The sequence below is a fragment of the Chanos chanos genome, chromosome 2, assembly GCF_902362185.1.
Source record: "Chanos chanos chromosome 2, fChaCha1.1, whole genome shotgun sequence".
In the NCBI taxonomy this organism is placed as follows: domain Eukaryota; kingdom Metazoa; phylum Chordata; class Actinopteri; order Gonorynchiformes; family Chanidae; genus Chanos; species Chanos chanos.
This window is the reverse complement of record NC_044496.1, coordinates 21,333,877-21,350,410: the sequence shown is the minus strand read 5'-3', so window position 1 is coordinate 21,350,410 and position 16,534 is coordinate 21,333,877. Positions and strand designations below refer to the sequence as shown.

At 39.6% G+C, this 16,534-nt stretch overlaps 2 protein-coding genes across 3 annotated transcripts; both read right to left on the bottom strand.

Annotated features, from left to right (window-relative positions):
* Positions 1–1,303: 1,303 nt before the first annotated feature.
* On the bottom strand, positions 1,304–5,881 carry csnk2a2a (casein kinase 2, alpha prime polypeptide a). Of its 2 annotated transcripts, XM_030766290.1 has the most exons (12): positions 5,510–5,881; positions 5,311–5,422; positions 5,120–5,221; positions 4,880–4,930; positions 4,082–4,141; positions 3,898–3,981; positions 3,225–3,335; positions 2,931–3,032; positions 2,734–2,834; positions 2,386–2,534; positions 1,889–1,973; positions 1,304–1,768 (listed from the first exon to the last, which is right to left on the bottom strand). In XM_030766290.1, exons 1-11 carry the CDS (start codon positions 5,611–5,613, stop codon positions 1,900–1,902), a joined length of 1,050 nt encoding a protein of 349 aa, XP_030622150.1. In that variant the 5' UTR covers positions 5,614–5,881; the 3' UTR covers positions 1,304–1,768; positions 1,889–1,899. The 2 variants fall into 2 exon arrangements, with proteins under 2 accessions (XP_030622150.1, XP_030622149.1); XM_030766289.1 differs by lacking the exon at positions 1,304–1,768 and having other exon boundaries at positions 1,888–1,973; positions 5,510–5,692.
* Positions 5,882–11,080: 5,199 nt separating this feature from the next.
* znf319a (zinc finger protein 319a) lies at positions 11,081–12,884 on the bottom strand. The gene has a single exon (XM_030766624.1). It carries the CDS (start codon positions 12,879–12,881, stop codon positions 11,130–11,132), a length of 1,752 nt encoding a protein of 583 aa, XP_030622484.1. The 5' UTR covers positions 12,882–12,884; the 3' UTR covers positions 11,081–11,129.
* Positions 12,885–16,534: the final 3,650 nt, after the last annotated feature.

Here is a 16,534-nt window from a genome sequence, read left to right as displayed (position 1 = left end):
ATTTATTCCTATTTATTTACTTGTATTTACGAACAAAGCTGAATGTTCCTGGTATTAGCTTTATAACTCCTAGTAGAGTTATCATTTTTCGCCTTAGAATCATAAGCTGTGCTTAAGAACACCAAGGATGTCTCCGTAGAATAAAAAGCACCCGAAAGGGTGTCAAATCACGCAAGATCTACCAAGATTGTTTGAAACGCCAACAAGTGCCACTCGGATAAGTCTCTGAGAATACTAAGCGATTCTTCTCAAGAGCCGTCCTTTAAAACATTATGAAATACAAGGGGCACTACTCGAACCGGCATTGAAAAATTGTACATATTGTACACCGAGTCATTTTAAAGTGATCTCCTGAGAGCACCCTTGGTGTACTTCATCATTCATATGCTTATGTGACGTGATTGCTCCTGTAGGGCAGCTGCCACTGCAACCTCTGCCTTTTAAACCTGGATATAGCTGCCAAAGCTGGCCCATTACCACAGCTTTGTCACCACTGTTTTAAACAGGAGTGTGGTGGACTCAGGAACGAAAAAAAGAAATGAAAAGAAAAAAAAGGGGGAGGTGTTGTGGATGTGCCTTAGATGAGTTCACAGCTCATCTGAAGTGGCTATGTGTTGAATGCATGTGAAATATCTATTCACTTATCTGTGGTATCATCTATATTGCATGAATATTGCACATTTCGTAGTATGTCCAGTTTCTTTATTAAAACAACCCACTTAAGTTCAGCACTGTGTCTCCAATTCTTTGAGTAGTTGAAATCAAATAGCAAAAACTTTGGTTTAAACCAAGGGTGTCGAAATCCAGTCCTGGGGGGCTATGGTCCTGCTGTTTTTCTTGTCAACTAATAAAATACAATCTCTCATTGGCTGAAGAGCATGCACACCTGTTTTCAAGGTGAAAACCAATAGGTAATTAAGAGGTGAAAACAAAAACCAGCAGGACCCTGGCCCTCCCGGACTGAATTTTTACACCCCTGGTTTAAATGGTGAAAAACAAGAATAAAAACGATATTGTGTTACGGTTGTAGTAATGGCAGTGTTTTTGTCCCTAAGAATGGATACATTATTCCTATTATTATTATTATATTTATACAATAATCGCTCTATACTGACTGGTTCTCTCACAAACGGCAGCTGTAGGTTTCTATTACAAAATCTAAGCAATAGTTTGCATTTGAATACAAGACAAATCATTAATAAAACATGACGTGATATGTGAATTACAAAGACAAAACACATCAAACTTCTTAAAAATGATTTATTTTCATTTATATAATTTTGTTCCATTGATAGCTGAAGAATCTTCATACCCCATAATACTACAACTTGGAATCTGAGCTTATATCAGTAGGGCAGGCCACCGAACAAGTCAATCCAGCACAAAAAAGCCTGGATCCCGATCCCACATCAGTCTTACCAAACCTGAGAGTCAGGGGGAAAGAGCAGGCATTCTTTCCCAACCATAATATCCTAGCTTAATTCAGTGTTCTTAAAAATGATTACCAACTTAAAAGGGGAAGGGTAGGTGTGGGCGGGGGCAGGGGCAGGGGGGTCAAGGAAACACCAGAGTACCAGACTGGAACCTGGGTGAATGTGGTGAGCAGCACTAATACAAATAGTGTGTTGGGGAGGGAAATAATCTGCCAGTGTGTGCCTGTTCTGTACATGTGTGTGTTTTGTTGTATGACTTTGTGCTCCAGTACACTGAAGCTTTACACCTGAAGGCAGAGGTTCTGCCAGAGAAGTGTTGAGGTAAAAAGGTTTTCCTAAAAGAGAGAGAGAGAGAGAGGGAGAGATATTGTAACATATCAAGGAGATAGTGGTAAAAGACAAAACAGAATTTTCCTATAATTATGAATATCAACCATAAAATGTCAACTTGTTACCTGCTTTCAGCTCATGTTGTGGCTGAGCTACTTATTGCCAGTGTCCCATCTGCATTTGAGAGAGTTTGTCCCTTCAGTACAGGATCTACACAGGGATATGCAACAATATCAGCCTCATATGTCTGTGTATCAAGAGAAACTCCTAACCAGAGGAGAGTCGGGGGAAAAAAAACAGGTTTCAGACCTTTGACAACAACTTTTATACAACCCTGTCCTAGCCTTGCCCCTGTGCTATGATGGAGTAGAAAATGTAAAGCCATCTAGGGGTTACAAAGCAGTCAGAAACAGAATTTCAAGGGTAGAACATTCCTGGCAAAACACAAAGTGTAGGGTGCCACCTGTAATGCCAACGCATCATCTGCAATCATCAGTCCACTTGAATGAGAGTGATATTCTCGATTTTTATACATATTCTACTGCGGCAAACACTGAAGGAGGGGAAAAAACAGAAAATGGGTCAAAGAGGAAAAGATTGGTTAAGGAAAGCGTATACTCACAGAAATAGGGGTGCTCCATAGCCTCTGCAGCAGTCAGTCTTTGTTGATGGTCATAGCGCAATAGCTTATCCAGCAGGTCTAGAGCTTCGGGGCTAACCAGGTGCTGATTGTCTGCTTGAACAAACTGTTCCCATCGTTTCCTTGTCTGCCTACAGTGTTGAACAACAAGAAACTGAGAGTTACACGGTGGACAACTGAGCACATTTAAAAAAGCACCGATTGCATGCAACTTCTGAATTAACAGCTTCATGTTACATATGTGCTTTGATCAAGAGTAAAATCTCTCTACGGGTCACTAAATATCCTTTTTAAAAAATGCAATTACAGTGCTTTAAAAGCAACACTCACTGGCCAAGCAGGTCCTTAAAGCGTGAGTCCAGTTCAATGTGATACTTGCTCAGATAGCTATAGAGCTCCTCTGTCCCAAGAACCTTTGCAATACGCACAAGCTGAAACAGGTACCATGAAATGATCAAACAATTTAGCAATTTTAAAGACAGTTAAATTATAGGTGTTTTGTTAAAGGTTTAGTATCAGTACTTTACCTGGTCATAATTATCCTGGCCATGGAAAAAAGGCTCCTTCTGGAAGATCATGCTGGCCAGCATACATCCCAGGCTCCACATGTCCAAACTGTAGTCATACATCTGGGGGATATATTGCCTTTATGAAGTATTATTCAAAATGCTGTCAGGGCAAATTTTGGCTTTCTAAATACCAACAAAACTACCAATAATACTTTAATTTGCTAAAAAGGTTACTGACAGTTGTACTTTACGGGTAAAGCTGGTAATAATGTGTAAATGAATCTGTGAATAAGTGCTGTAGGAACAGTGTACCTGATAGTCAACCAGCAACTCTGGTCCCTTATATGATCTTGAGGCCACCCTGACATTATATTCCTGTCCAGGGTGGTAAAACTCTGCCAGACCCCAATCTATGAGACGCAGCTAAGCAGGTCAGCCAAACACAGACACAGACACAGAATCGAGATGAATTCACTGAAAAGTAAAACGTTGATCTAAAATTTGGAGCAAGGTGAGAATTACTGTCCTAGAACACATGCAGGATGTAACTCAACAGCTGTCACTTCTGGGAGAATGCAGGATGTCACTGTTTAATTACCTAACAGATCAAAGACGTAATTTATGCATAAACCTGCAGAAATAGGTAAATTTACAGGAACTTGTATTTTGCAGAGCAGATGCTAGCCCACATATTTTGTTTGCATTCCTGTGTGACCACTTCTGTTTAACCCAAACTGAGGTAAATATTGGCCAAATACAACAAAAAAAAATACAAAGAGCTGAAACATGAATATGAATTTTCTAAATGAGCTGTTAAACATTCCTGTCCTTTCTATTTCAGTGCTGTCTCAGAATTGACGTTTCATGCGTGCCACTTCAGCTGTGCAGTGTCTTTACTGACAAGAAGCTGCTAGAAACCAGGCATTTATGCCATTTCAAGTAAATGTATATCCCTTAATCAGATTCCAGCTGATCTGCTGATTACCTTTCTCATTTGGTGGTCTATCATAACATTGTGTGGCTTCACATCACGGTGCATGATCCCCATACTGTGTGAGTAGTCTAAAGCCTGAGAAAGAACAAAACTCATCAAATACAGGAAACAAAAACACACAAACCAGAACTGGACAAACCATTCAAAGAACAGTTCAAATGTCTTATTGTCTTACCTTCAGCAGCTCATACAAGTAGAAACGAATGTCAAAATCTGTTAACCTCTGGTACAGGTCCTGTGAAATGGCACAATAAATAAGATCACCCTTTCTGAAAGGGGTCATGAGCCAAATGACTTTCATGCCTATTTTATATAGACAGGGTTCAATAAATGTATTAGCAGAAAGATATTCAGTTAGTACATCTTTAACCTAGGCACAGAGTGTCCAAACCACTACTTAGGAGAGCAACAGATCAAGCTAAAGGGTATATATCATAGAAGCAGGAAAAAAAAAAAATCAATGAGCCAGGCACTGAAAACTGTACTAGATGTTCTTGTGAAGAAAAAAATAACAGAAGTCCTGATTCATACACCATAAGAAAACTAAAACTTAACATGACAGAATAGTAATAACAGTGATATGTATGGAAAGATAACAAGGCAAGTTGTACATTTTAATTGGAGCCGTTTCTTAGATATTCAAAAATTCTGTATTCAGCATAAGCTGGGCCTTGCAGAGATACTGCAGCTGTAGGTTGTCACCTTTTTGAAAACAATCTCAATTTCATGGAGTCTGGAAAAATTCACAGCACATGTGGAAGGGGCCTGGATGCCTTTCCTTTCACCTAATGATAGACTAAGAGAAGCTGCATTTTAGAAACAAAAATATTACCCCTTGAGTTGTTGTGTGCTGTGAAAACTCAACTACATCAAAACTAGGTGGAAAAAAAGTGAAGCATGGTTTTCATTACTTGTGCCAATACTTTACCTCTGTGTAGGGAAAACCCCCAAAACATGTCAGTTATACTAGTACCTTAAAATCTGTGTTATTGATGTACTCAAAGACAAGGGCAGGTGTCCTGGACTGCAACGAGTGGAAGACAGAAAAATATTAACACAAAATCAATAACATATACATTTCTCAAACAATTGACATTACAAAGGCAAACATGGACACCTTGTATTACATCATCACCCTAAAGTGCACTGTATCTTCCTTATGTTGCTCATTGATAGTCTTGGTACACTAGTATGTTATGAGCACAAAACATACCACTGGATCTTTCACTGTGTCCACAAGGCGAATAATGTTGGTTCCACCCCTTAGATTCTCCAGGATTTTAATCTCCCGTTTGATTTTCTTCTTCTTAACAGGCTGTGGTAGTTCAGAAGAAGTTTGAAGAGGTTTGTACTTTTACATCATGTCCACAAAAGAGATCAAAAAGAAAAGATTAAAGACCTTACCTTGAGAATCTTTACCACAACTCTGTCATTGTTGTTGATGTTGATAGCTTCAAAGACCTCGCTGTACTTCCCCCTTCCAAGCTTTCGCACCAACTGATAGTCATCTTGGTTACTGTGGACGAAATTAAGAGCGGGAGTTACGGCTTAAGGATTATAGGTAGTACCTCCAAATAACTAGACGATAAAAATGTTTTCTTACCTCCAACTTGGCACATGTGCTTCATAATCCCAGTATTCCTTACTCTTCAAAGTGTTGACATCAGCGTACACCCGTGCTTTGCTACCGACTGCCGGCCCGGGCATGGCGGGCACAAACAATCGATCGGTCTGAGACCCGCCGACCACAAGATTTTGAACACGACAATGGAACACCGAGCACCTACTCTGAAAGATTCGATAACTTGCAGGTTCAAAATATGGATCTGCACTAACGACTAATTTTCCCCGTAGATGACGGCAGCTGTGCAGCGGAGACCATTGCCTCTCATGGATGGTCGCAGCTCGAACTGTCAGAACAACGCTAAACGAGTGTCCAAACCTGACCAGCAGACCGCTAGTCTTGATAGGGAGCGCCAGTTTAAATTAGGGAGTGCGGAGAAGGGGGCTGTCTGCCTGCAGAGCAGTTAGCCAGATATCCTACGTGTTTAGCGAAGAGGACAAAACTGAGAACAATAATTTACACACTAAAGCTACATTTAAATTGACTGCTGAAATGTATACGCGAAGGGGGGAATTTAGACACCAGAGTGGTAGCATGTAGCAAAGCAGCTTGCTAGCAAGATGCAAGACCCGCTGAGGTGATAGGCCCTTGCTGCAAACTCTCAACGCAAGTTGACTTAGTAACGATTAGGAAACACAGACAGTTGTGCAGCTCTGACAAATAAATTAGCAAGCCAAGCTGACCTATTGCTGTTTTCAGATGTAGCTGACTTTATCTTTTGTAAATCGGACTAGTTCAGTCCACCTAGCTCTTTCCATCGGGCTAAAGCTCGTTAAGTTAGCAATCCAGAAATCCAAAGCTAAGCTAGGTCAGTGCTTGGATAGGAACCCGCTCCGAAAAATTATTACATGCAACATACACCCTGGATACCTGTGTAAAATAATGCTAGGAACTACAAGAGTTACCCAAGGTGCACCCTCGGGTCAAATTCGACGAAGGGGATAAGGGGATCCCCTTAGTGGAACCCCCCTCGGCTCATTCGTTCTTAGCGCAGGGAAGGATTCTAATAAAATCCCCCGTAACGTTAGTTGGGGTAGCGGAAATCAATGCTGTAAACTTCCCGATCACTTTGCCTTTCAAAACAAAAGTCCTGGCCTGTCTTTTGTATACGTGTCATGAGCTGTGTTCAATATGGTATGCTAGACAACGCAGTCCACACTTCCGTTACGTACATCCTCAATATGTGCAATGTACCAAAGGTTTTAGTGATAAGGCTATGATATTTAGCACACTGATTTGTAGGTACAACATGCTCACATTAGATTTTATAGTGTCAGCCTCATGCATACATGAATTACCTGCACAGAAGTCGATTTACAAGAGGTGAGTGGAAGCTTTTGAAACAGCTTCAAAATCCATAGTTAGCATTAAATGAGAGTGCAGATATGTAATTACATTAAATCCCGCCAAATGTCAGGATTTTAAAACGGCACATTTTTTATCATCTACTTAACCAGAAACCATGAACAATTAAAATGCATGATTTACCACCCAGAGTCTACATTTCTGTAGATTCACCCCCTATAGTATTCAGAGGCCTGCTCTTAAAACTTTACCCTCAGAACTGCACCTGTCATTTCCAAAGACAAAAGCACAAAAGCAACATTTTTCAATTTTCAGTTGTCAATTTTCCACCACAACCCATAACCACAGTCACATTTAGAATGATCACAATGTTGCTCCATAACCACAAATCTGTAGGATAACAAATAGAACTGAAAAATGTTTGTTTAAATCTTGCTGTTCAGAACATCAACATAAGTGTTTATGATTGCTGCATTTAATGTGGTATTTCTCCAGATTTTCCAACTCTATATTATATTTAATCTCATGATCATTTTTAAGCTAATCAAGTGTGTCAGTCTCTTGGTCTGTCCAGTCAACACTGAACATGTTTTCTCACTTCCCCTGATTTGAAACGACCTGGTAAGTTTAAGTAAATTTGAATGTGTCAATACTACAACTAAAGCTACTCTCATAAACAGAAGATACGGAATTGGAAGATATTTCAGATCCACAAAAGAACTGAAGAAATATATATGGTTCAATCAGATGCACCAGTGAACAGATATTTTTCCATAATATCACAACTTCCTTACATTTTTATTCATTCAGTAATTATGGCATGGGTATTCAATGATCGTACTGACTTTTCAAAACAAAAAAATGAAATATGTGTATAAACAATCATTGCTCTGTACATGAAATGTATACTCAGTCTCTGTTATTCCAATCCATTGTCATCTGTTCCCAGGTCTTGCACCTGTGGGCCTTGACACTCCTCATTTTTTCCACACCAGACCTATCCTCTGTGTCTTCTATCACAGACTGAAAACACATCAGGACACACCTCAGTATCTCCAACCCAACCCCTTATGATGAACACCTCTATCCTCACATTTCAGTATGCTATTACAAAAATACTGCACTGCAGTTAAGCTAATTCTTATTGGCACATTCCTCCTAGAGGTTCTATACTGCAATGTGACATGTTGGTACTTTAAGACTATTTTAATGTACTTTGTGTAAATTGCTCAAGATTAATCACTATGTAAGCAAAATTATAATTGTAACAGTATTCAAAAATTACAGGGCTATCACTCGCACAATTTAAAAATGTATCAGATCAGGACAACCTTTTATAATACACACATAGTTATTATTTTGTAATAGTCATATAGAAATGGCAGTTAGTTTATGCAGAATAGCTTTTAAATTTTCTAAAATTATGAATTCAAATTGTTTGTTTCAATTTAAAGTCTTGTTCTTAAACAGAGCACTAAGAAAAGCTCACTGCACTGGTATATGCTCAAAGATATTCAACAAACTTCTTAATTCAGAATAATTATGTCCTTACCACTGCATTCTTTGACATGTTCTTTGTGTTTTGTATTTTGAAGGAAGTAATGGCTGCAGGGAGAAGTCCTGGACAAACACCAGGTTTTTCAACATTAAAGATTGTGACTTAAACTAGACCCATTCAAACTACTGTGTAGTGCTTTCAGTAGCACAGTTCATTTTTTTAATAGTGGGAGTTCATTTCTAAGAGCTTCAGATTAAGAGGTAGAAGGAAATTATAGGCCATGGTGCTTAAACAATGATTCCTGAATCACTGCAGGTTAAGATAGTGACTGAGAAATCTTGAAGACTGAGCTTGGATATGAATTCATAAAAGATGTATTAGAGCTCCAACATGCACCAAGACAAATAACTATGAAGAATGAAAGCATTAATTCAATGACCAATATCTGTCAATGGAAAAACATGTTTTTATTAATGCTGCATGTGGCTACAACATGTTCACAAATGTACACATTCAACGCATGTATTCTTATGACAACTATACATTAAATAATGTACACTTGTTTGCATTCTTTTTGATCTTAACATTCTTTCAAAGGTATTAGAAAGATGGTGAGAGCTGGTCAGCAAAACAAAAAACGAAAGTGGAATGGACATATATTTAGAGTGGCAAAAGACCACACAGCACTACGTGCTTGGTGCAAAACTCAAACAATTATACTGTTTCTTTTAGGCTTTCTCTGTTGATGAGATAAAAATCCTACAAAGCATATATCAGTGCTTAACAATGAATGTCAGAATTAATTCATTAGATGCTGTTAATGAAATGTACCATAATGAATGAATTTACATTGATGCATAAACAAAGCGTTAATTAACATTCATACAAAGCCACCAATAAATGATCGTCAGGCCCTTTCCTAATGGCCAGAGCTTGACGGTTTCTAAGTCAGCACTATTTACAGTGATAACCAAGATGAAACCATACTGTGCACTGCAAGGAGACTCTTCATACCAGATTACTTTGCTTCATTTGCAGTGAAATGTAGTTTTAGTTACCAATCAATACATTAACAAGTAGTTTAGAACTACTACTATTTTTTCCTAATTGTCACCATCAAATCAGAATGCAAATGTAACTGTCTGAGGTTGCAATCGATGTCCCAGTGAAATGGTCACACTGCCACTTAAATTTATACAGCCAAACTTTTACATAAGCTTTTCTGGCAGAACCCTTTCTCTTTAGCTTAACTAACTTTAAAAGTCATGAGAAATATTTATTGTCTGCCATTGTCAAGAATAATGTGTAGTAATTCTATGTATTGGTAAAATATAGTGGATGTCTCATGCCAGTCAGAGGGAAGCAAATAAATCAATGAAGACATGAGTATGTTAGTTTTGGCAGCAGGGAAGGAGTTGTGGCAGAAACGTTCTGGCACAGGAACAGTCTATACACATGAAGAAACGTGATTACTGAGAAAACAGATTCACAAACGCATACTTTGCCAAATCTACCACTGCACTGAACATTTAAAGAAACTAAACATCAAGGTATGATCAATATTTAGGCAAATGGAAATACCTAGAATTTGTGACTGGTGTCCTGTTCTTGAGTTAAGAACAAGACATATCTAGAACAAATACTATAATACTTTTGGTATTGACCATAACTTTTGCAGCTTACATGAGTACTACACTGAGGCAAATAGTATTAATGTACTATTCATGATGAACACTTACAACAGCAACAGTTTACTATAACACAATGTTTGATTCTTTGTCTTTAAGCTGACATATCAGTAAGCACCAGTAACAATTTTATTCAAGAATATGTTTTTTAACACATGTTCATGCAGACATATACCCTGTTAGACTGATCAAGCGGTGGCATTTTACATTACCAATACATACAAATCAACACTTTGGGCACACTGTCTTGAAATATACAAGCCCCAGTAAACACAATGAAAACATAACAATCGTGACCGATCACACTAGATCAGAAGACAATCTATTTGATTGGTCCAAATTATTTTTAATCCAACATAACACAATTCCAATAGCAAATGGACTTTTTTCAGGTTGTCTCTTATAGAGTCAAGTCCATAAAATCCACTCTAGTGGCCTGGGTTTGAACTCTTCAGTTTTAACGTAGCCATAGTATTGATTTCAGCGCAGGGTCAATAAAGCAAGTAAAGAAAAATCATGCCACCCTGTCAGGGGGTTAACTCAATGCAGTGTCCACACTCTTTCTTTTTTTTTGTTGATTGCTCAAATGTATAGTCATCCTATGTTTATAGACATCTTGCTGAGTAAAAAGACGTTGCAAGAGATCACTGTGCAGCAAGTGGAGAGGAGTAAAGGGCCTCAGGATGATCCCTTTCACTTTTCTGAGGTGGGAGGGCCCGTTTACGTACTGACTTATTTACTGTTACAAACAAGCACCTCTATGTATAACCAAGCGTGGACTGTATTACCACAAGGGATGTTAAGGGCAAAGATCTGTGCAAGGCTTAGCCTACGTGTAGTCAGCATGACTGTCACTGTCCAGACATCTAGCCTTGTAGGTCAACTTCATAGTGGGTTCAGTGAGTATTGTAGTTTTCTTGTAAGACTCTTTGGCGTCTGACAGTGCTGATAGTGCACTAGTTGTTGTGCCGCTCATTTGCACTCAAAGTGCTCCACTATATTTGAAAAAAAAAAAGTATTCAAGAGGAGTAGTGCTAAACATAAAAAAGGCCACGCAATGTTACAAGAGAACAGCCATTCTTTTATGACCAAATTGTGGGCTGAACTGCTACTGTATGCAAGGGGCTACTGGGTATCCACCCCCCTCTGCAGTGTGCTGGACGGTGTGCTCTTGAAGGGCCCCAAGGTCACCAAAGCACTCTCCACACCAAACACACTTGAACTGGGCCTCCCTTGAATGGACACTGCTGTGTTTGGCCAGGTGTTCACGCTGCTTGAAGCCTTTGTCACAGGTGGGGCACTTGAAGGGCTTTTCTCCGGTATGGACACGTCGATGTCTCTGTAGCTCTGATGAGTACTTAAAGCGCTTTTCGCAGTCTGGGCATTTTAACGGCTTCTCGCGGGCAGGATCACAACGGTGCTGGACAAAATCAGAGGATGATTTAAAGCGACGGTCGCACAGCGAACATTTCAGAGGCTTCTCGGTACAGTGAGAATTTTGGTGTCTCTGCAGGGTGGATGACTTCTTGTAACCCTTCCCACATTTGTCACATTTATAAGGCTTCTCAGTCGCGGATCCAGAACTAGCTTCACCACACTTATGCCTCAGTAGCTCCCCTGACTGTCTGAAACCTTTCTGGCAGGAAGCACACTTAAACAGGCTCTCGATACCATGGACGTGCTGGTGGTACAGCAGGTGGGACGGCTGCAGGAAACCTTTATCACACTGGTTACATTTGAAGGGTCGGTCAGCAGGGTTCTTGTGAGTGCGTCTGTGGCGAACAAGGGCATACTGCTGCTTGAAGCTCATTTGACACTCCTCACACTGGAAGGGTCGCTCTTCCGAGTGCGTGCGCTCGTGCTGTCGCAGATCCGACGGACGTTTAAAGCCTTTCCCGCATGTGGCACACCGGAATGGACGTTCCCCCGCGGGCTGGCACTGGTGGTGCAGAAGCTCAGATGATTCCTTAAAGTGTAGTTCACACAAGTTGCACTTGAATAGATGCTCACCAGAATGGGCATACATGTGACGCACCAAGTGTGAACGGTGTTTAAATGTCTTCTCACACACAGCACATTTATATGGGCGCTCTGCGCTGTGAGTGCGCTGATGATGCGCAAGATGAGACGATTGGCTAAAGCTCTTCTCGCAGGTGGTGCACTTGTAGGGCTTTTCCCCTGTATGCACTCGCTCATGACGAGACAGCTCAGACAGGTGACGGAAGCCCTTCTGGCACACAGAGCACTTGTATGGTCTGTGAGACGTGTCAAAGGCTGAGGAGGAGGAGGAGGAGCCAATGGCTGCACCTCCACTGGATGCCTCTCCTGCAGATGAGGAGCCTGGTCGGTAGGTCTTCTCACAGATGGAGCACTTCATGGGATTGTTGCCACTGGTGTGCTCATTGTGATGATGTGCTAATGAAGTGAGCAGGGAGAAACCCATTTTACACACACCGCAAACAAATGGTTTCTGTTCTACCTGGACACACTGGTGCTCCAGCAGATCTGTGGCCTGACTGAAGATCTTCATGCACTGTGTGCACTGAAAGGAGCGATCTTGGTTTACCATACACTGATGTTCATGAGGATTCGCTAAGTGTGATATGTCATGGCCACAGGCTCCACACTTGTGGCCACCCTCACCCCCTACCTGCAACGATGGCTGCTGAGCAGGTAGAGGGTGTTGCTGGGCATGCTGGCTATGTTGAGACTGCTGCAGCGTAGCGTCTGACTGCAGGACAATGCCATAGACAGCAGAACCTAGAGGATTTTCTGCCCCAGGGGGAAGAGCGTGACCTAAAGGTGGGGGTGCCACTGCATGCTGCTGCTGCCATGCCTCTGACATCCTTGCACTGTACATGAATGGATTCAGCTTTCCAGGTGTGGCGTGGGCCCTGGACCATTGAAGATATTTAAGATGGTAAAGGTTTATTTTGAGGTTAAGTTAGTTACAAATAAGGTCCTGTATGTTGAGGATCTGAAACCAGTTTGCTTTTTTTTTTCTCTCAGAAAAGGTTGCTACAGGAGAAAGAAAATGTGATGTATCTTGAAACATCAGTGGAGGAATCCCTGCAAAAAGACAGAAAATTTACTAAAAACAAATCCATCTTCTCTCATCAAGATTATTCCCAATTTACAAGATTTAATTAAACTACTTTTCGTCATCATTTTGTTCTTACAGCCCAGAGACGCTCTTTAAAAGCTAATTTGAAGTTACATTCTTCAGAAAGCGTTGGTCATACATTCTTCGTCAATCTTAAACTTTTTCTCTCGACATAACGCTCATATGTTGATTTTCCCCATATAAGATTTGAAGAAAATGGAAGATAAGACCCTTTGTAAATAAGCACCACCATCGTAGCTACTTCTAGACGTCAAAAACCGGCGAACATATTTCTAGACATTGAATTCTTTGAACTCCGATAATGAACGAACACTGCGATTAGAAGCTATACACAGGTAGCTGCTACGGATGTCCAAATTTGTGATAAAAAGCGTGACCGTGATTTCTCACTTGAAAATACCAGTCACAGTCCTTTACAAAACAGCGCTGATAACGGCATATTCTTCTCAGACAATCGTTACTCGACGTTATGAATTTAGAGATGAATTCTGTTTATCTGATTTTGGTTTAAAATGTTTCACAAAGGCAATAAACCAACTTTAGCTGACTAGCAATGTGGAGGCAGGCTACCACTGCCAGCTAGCCGTCATATTAGCTCCACTAATGTAATTGCTCTTCTGTAACTGTTAAAATTTAACTGGGCAAATTGATTTTCCTCCACACTGGACACAGACAATAGTGAAACAGATAAAGAATCCCTCGTTAGAGGACAGCACAACGGCATCCTAATTTGGCAAGATCCATCATAGCCCGAAACGCATCATGTCATTAGCTGGCTAGTTAGTCAAAACTGTACACAATAATGTTGCTGAAAGAGAAATCGCAGCATCTTTGATAATGTTCCCATCGATCGAGTACCTTTATTCCGCACGAGTATCTCTGTTATGCTGGAAAACGAAGATGTCTTTGGGCAAAATGGAGCTGAATCGTAGCCTGAAGAGGCCCAAATTGTTCTCTGACGCATCGGACCTCCCTGACCAGCCCCCGACCAAAGCGGACACCCAATTGGGCGGATTTAAGGCAAGAGGAAACTGTATCTCGGATCATATAAAGAAAGAAACCTAGGAGTTCTGCAAATGTTACAATTGATGAACGTCCCTGTTATTGTTGAAAGAAATGAAGGCTGTGAGGAAGACACAAAATATTTTCATCGTAATATACCAAACCCAAAATACTTGAGGGAAATTATGATAGAATTATTATAATTCGCCATAGTTTGTGATGATTGCTACACCGAAAAAAATGCATATGCTATGCTACTTGTCTATTTAGTTGCATGAGAAATTGCTGTGGCACAACATTTTTTTATTTTGGCCGTTGCAGAAAATAAATCCCTAAAATAAATAAATAAATAAATAACTCACAATTCTAATTACAAACAGACCTTTAATACTGCGGGCCAATTAACTGACCTCTTACTTCGAGTAAGTTCTCGAAGCAACAAAATGGATACACAATATCAGCAGTAATATTTTGTAATGTTGTATTGACGTCTTTTCATGCTGTCGACCATTTGTGCCCATCCTCTCTTTTGTAGACAATCAAACACAATCGAATGCGATGTGTATGACAATCCCTTCTATTCATTTATTTATTTTGAATCGAGGTCTTCAAATTGTGTTGGCCAGTTCTCAAGGAAATACACGTACAGCCACTGTATTGGATTAAATTTAGCACAAACACGTCTAGCCAAGACAAAGACCACTTGAATATCTAAAGGATTGAAAGATATGCTCTGTGGTGCATGTCTTGACAATGAACATGCTACAGTTTGAACATCACATAAGTCTGCATTGAAACCATCCAATGTGCACAATCACTTTAAAGCAAAAATTGTCACTGAAGATATAATCTGATCAAATTTAATAAAAATCTGTATTAGACATATATACTATCCAGAAAACTTTATATTTTAGTTAGCCAGGACAGTGTTGAGGTTGATCTCATTAATGCTGAAAGGTGGAAAAATGTGACAACATAATCCCATTGAATAAAGTGTGTATATTTTACCATTGAAGTTTCAAACCACATCATAACCTGAAACATTTTATTAATTTTTCACATAACTTGGAAACAATCTCATAAATCATCGCGTAAGAAAGAGCATGCTTGGGCATGCAATGATTTCACAACATGATAATGTCACTGGATGAGTAGTATAAAATATACAGTAGCAGTTTATCATTCATAAATTTAGATGATTTCAGTTAGGTCCCACTGAGAAACAAAAGCTGGCATTTTTACACTGCTTTCAGTCCCTATTGTCACCTAAGTTGCTGGACAGAGAGACAGGCAGAAATTCACACATAATAACAGCAGAATAAGACAGGCTAACAAACATGCTGTAAAAATCTCTTCAGGCTCATTGTTCTTAAGCCAACTCTTTCATTTTGAATTTCATTAGAAGACAGACTGTTCCATGCTCTTGCATGTAACCTCAAAATGTGTTGTTACCTATATAGAGCCTGCTTGCTGGGATGATTTTTCAATTAAAGAAAGGCACTCAGCATTTTCAATGATGTCTTGCAAACTGTTAAAAGATGCTAACTCTTCAGTAATATATAATATATTTAAAGCAGTGGTCATAAGGTAACAGTCTAAACTTTACAGAGCATGAGCCATAATACTCAACCACAGATGCACCTCCATTATGGGTTATGATCATGTGGCAGATGTGATGCTGCGAGTTTACGTAATAAAAAAAAAAAGTTTCCTTTGAGTTGTGAGTTTGGCATAGTAGTGTATCTACAGTGTATTTGTATTTGGCATGAGATAAAATAAAGTAAATGATGGATGGAATTGTGCTGCAATTCAAGGATAACACCGAGTAGTGCTGTGGACGTAGGGAGAACGTAGTGCATATGCTTTGTTCAACATTCATGCATGTTTGTTTTATAATGAATATATCATGATGAAGCCCTTTAAGATAGCTCTTATCTCAGACTCTTTAATGCATAAAATCTGGGTATGTAGATGAGAAGAGCTGTGTCAGGTCTTGGGTGAGGTGAGTAAGGGTATGGTTGCAGCGCTTGTATAGGGCTGTACCCTGGGATATAGTGAAAGTGTGTACTTTTGGGCTGTCAAGTGACATGTCATTGCCACTTGCATTTGACCATCGCACATGCACTACATCTTTATACATAAAACCATCTTACTAAACTACACTATCTTACTGCTCAATGAAAGCACAGGCCTGGTGCCTCTCGAAAACATGATAATTTCATTAAATACCTGAAAAATAAAGTAAAATAAATCAAGCATTACATTCAAAATTAATATTTTGTAATACTGTACGTCCTAAATAACACTGTAAATTTTTTTTTATTATGGTTTAAGGAAAATTAACTAATAATTAATAGGTAATAAATGAAAAAGATCAAACTAATGAA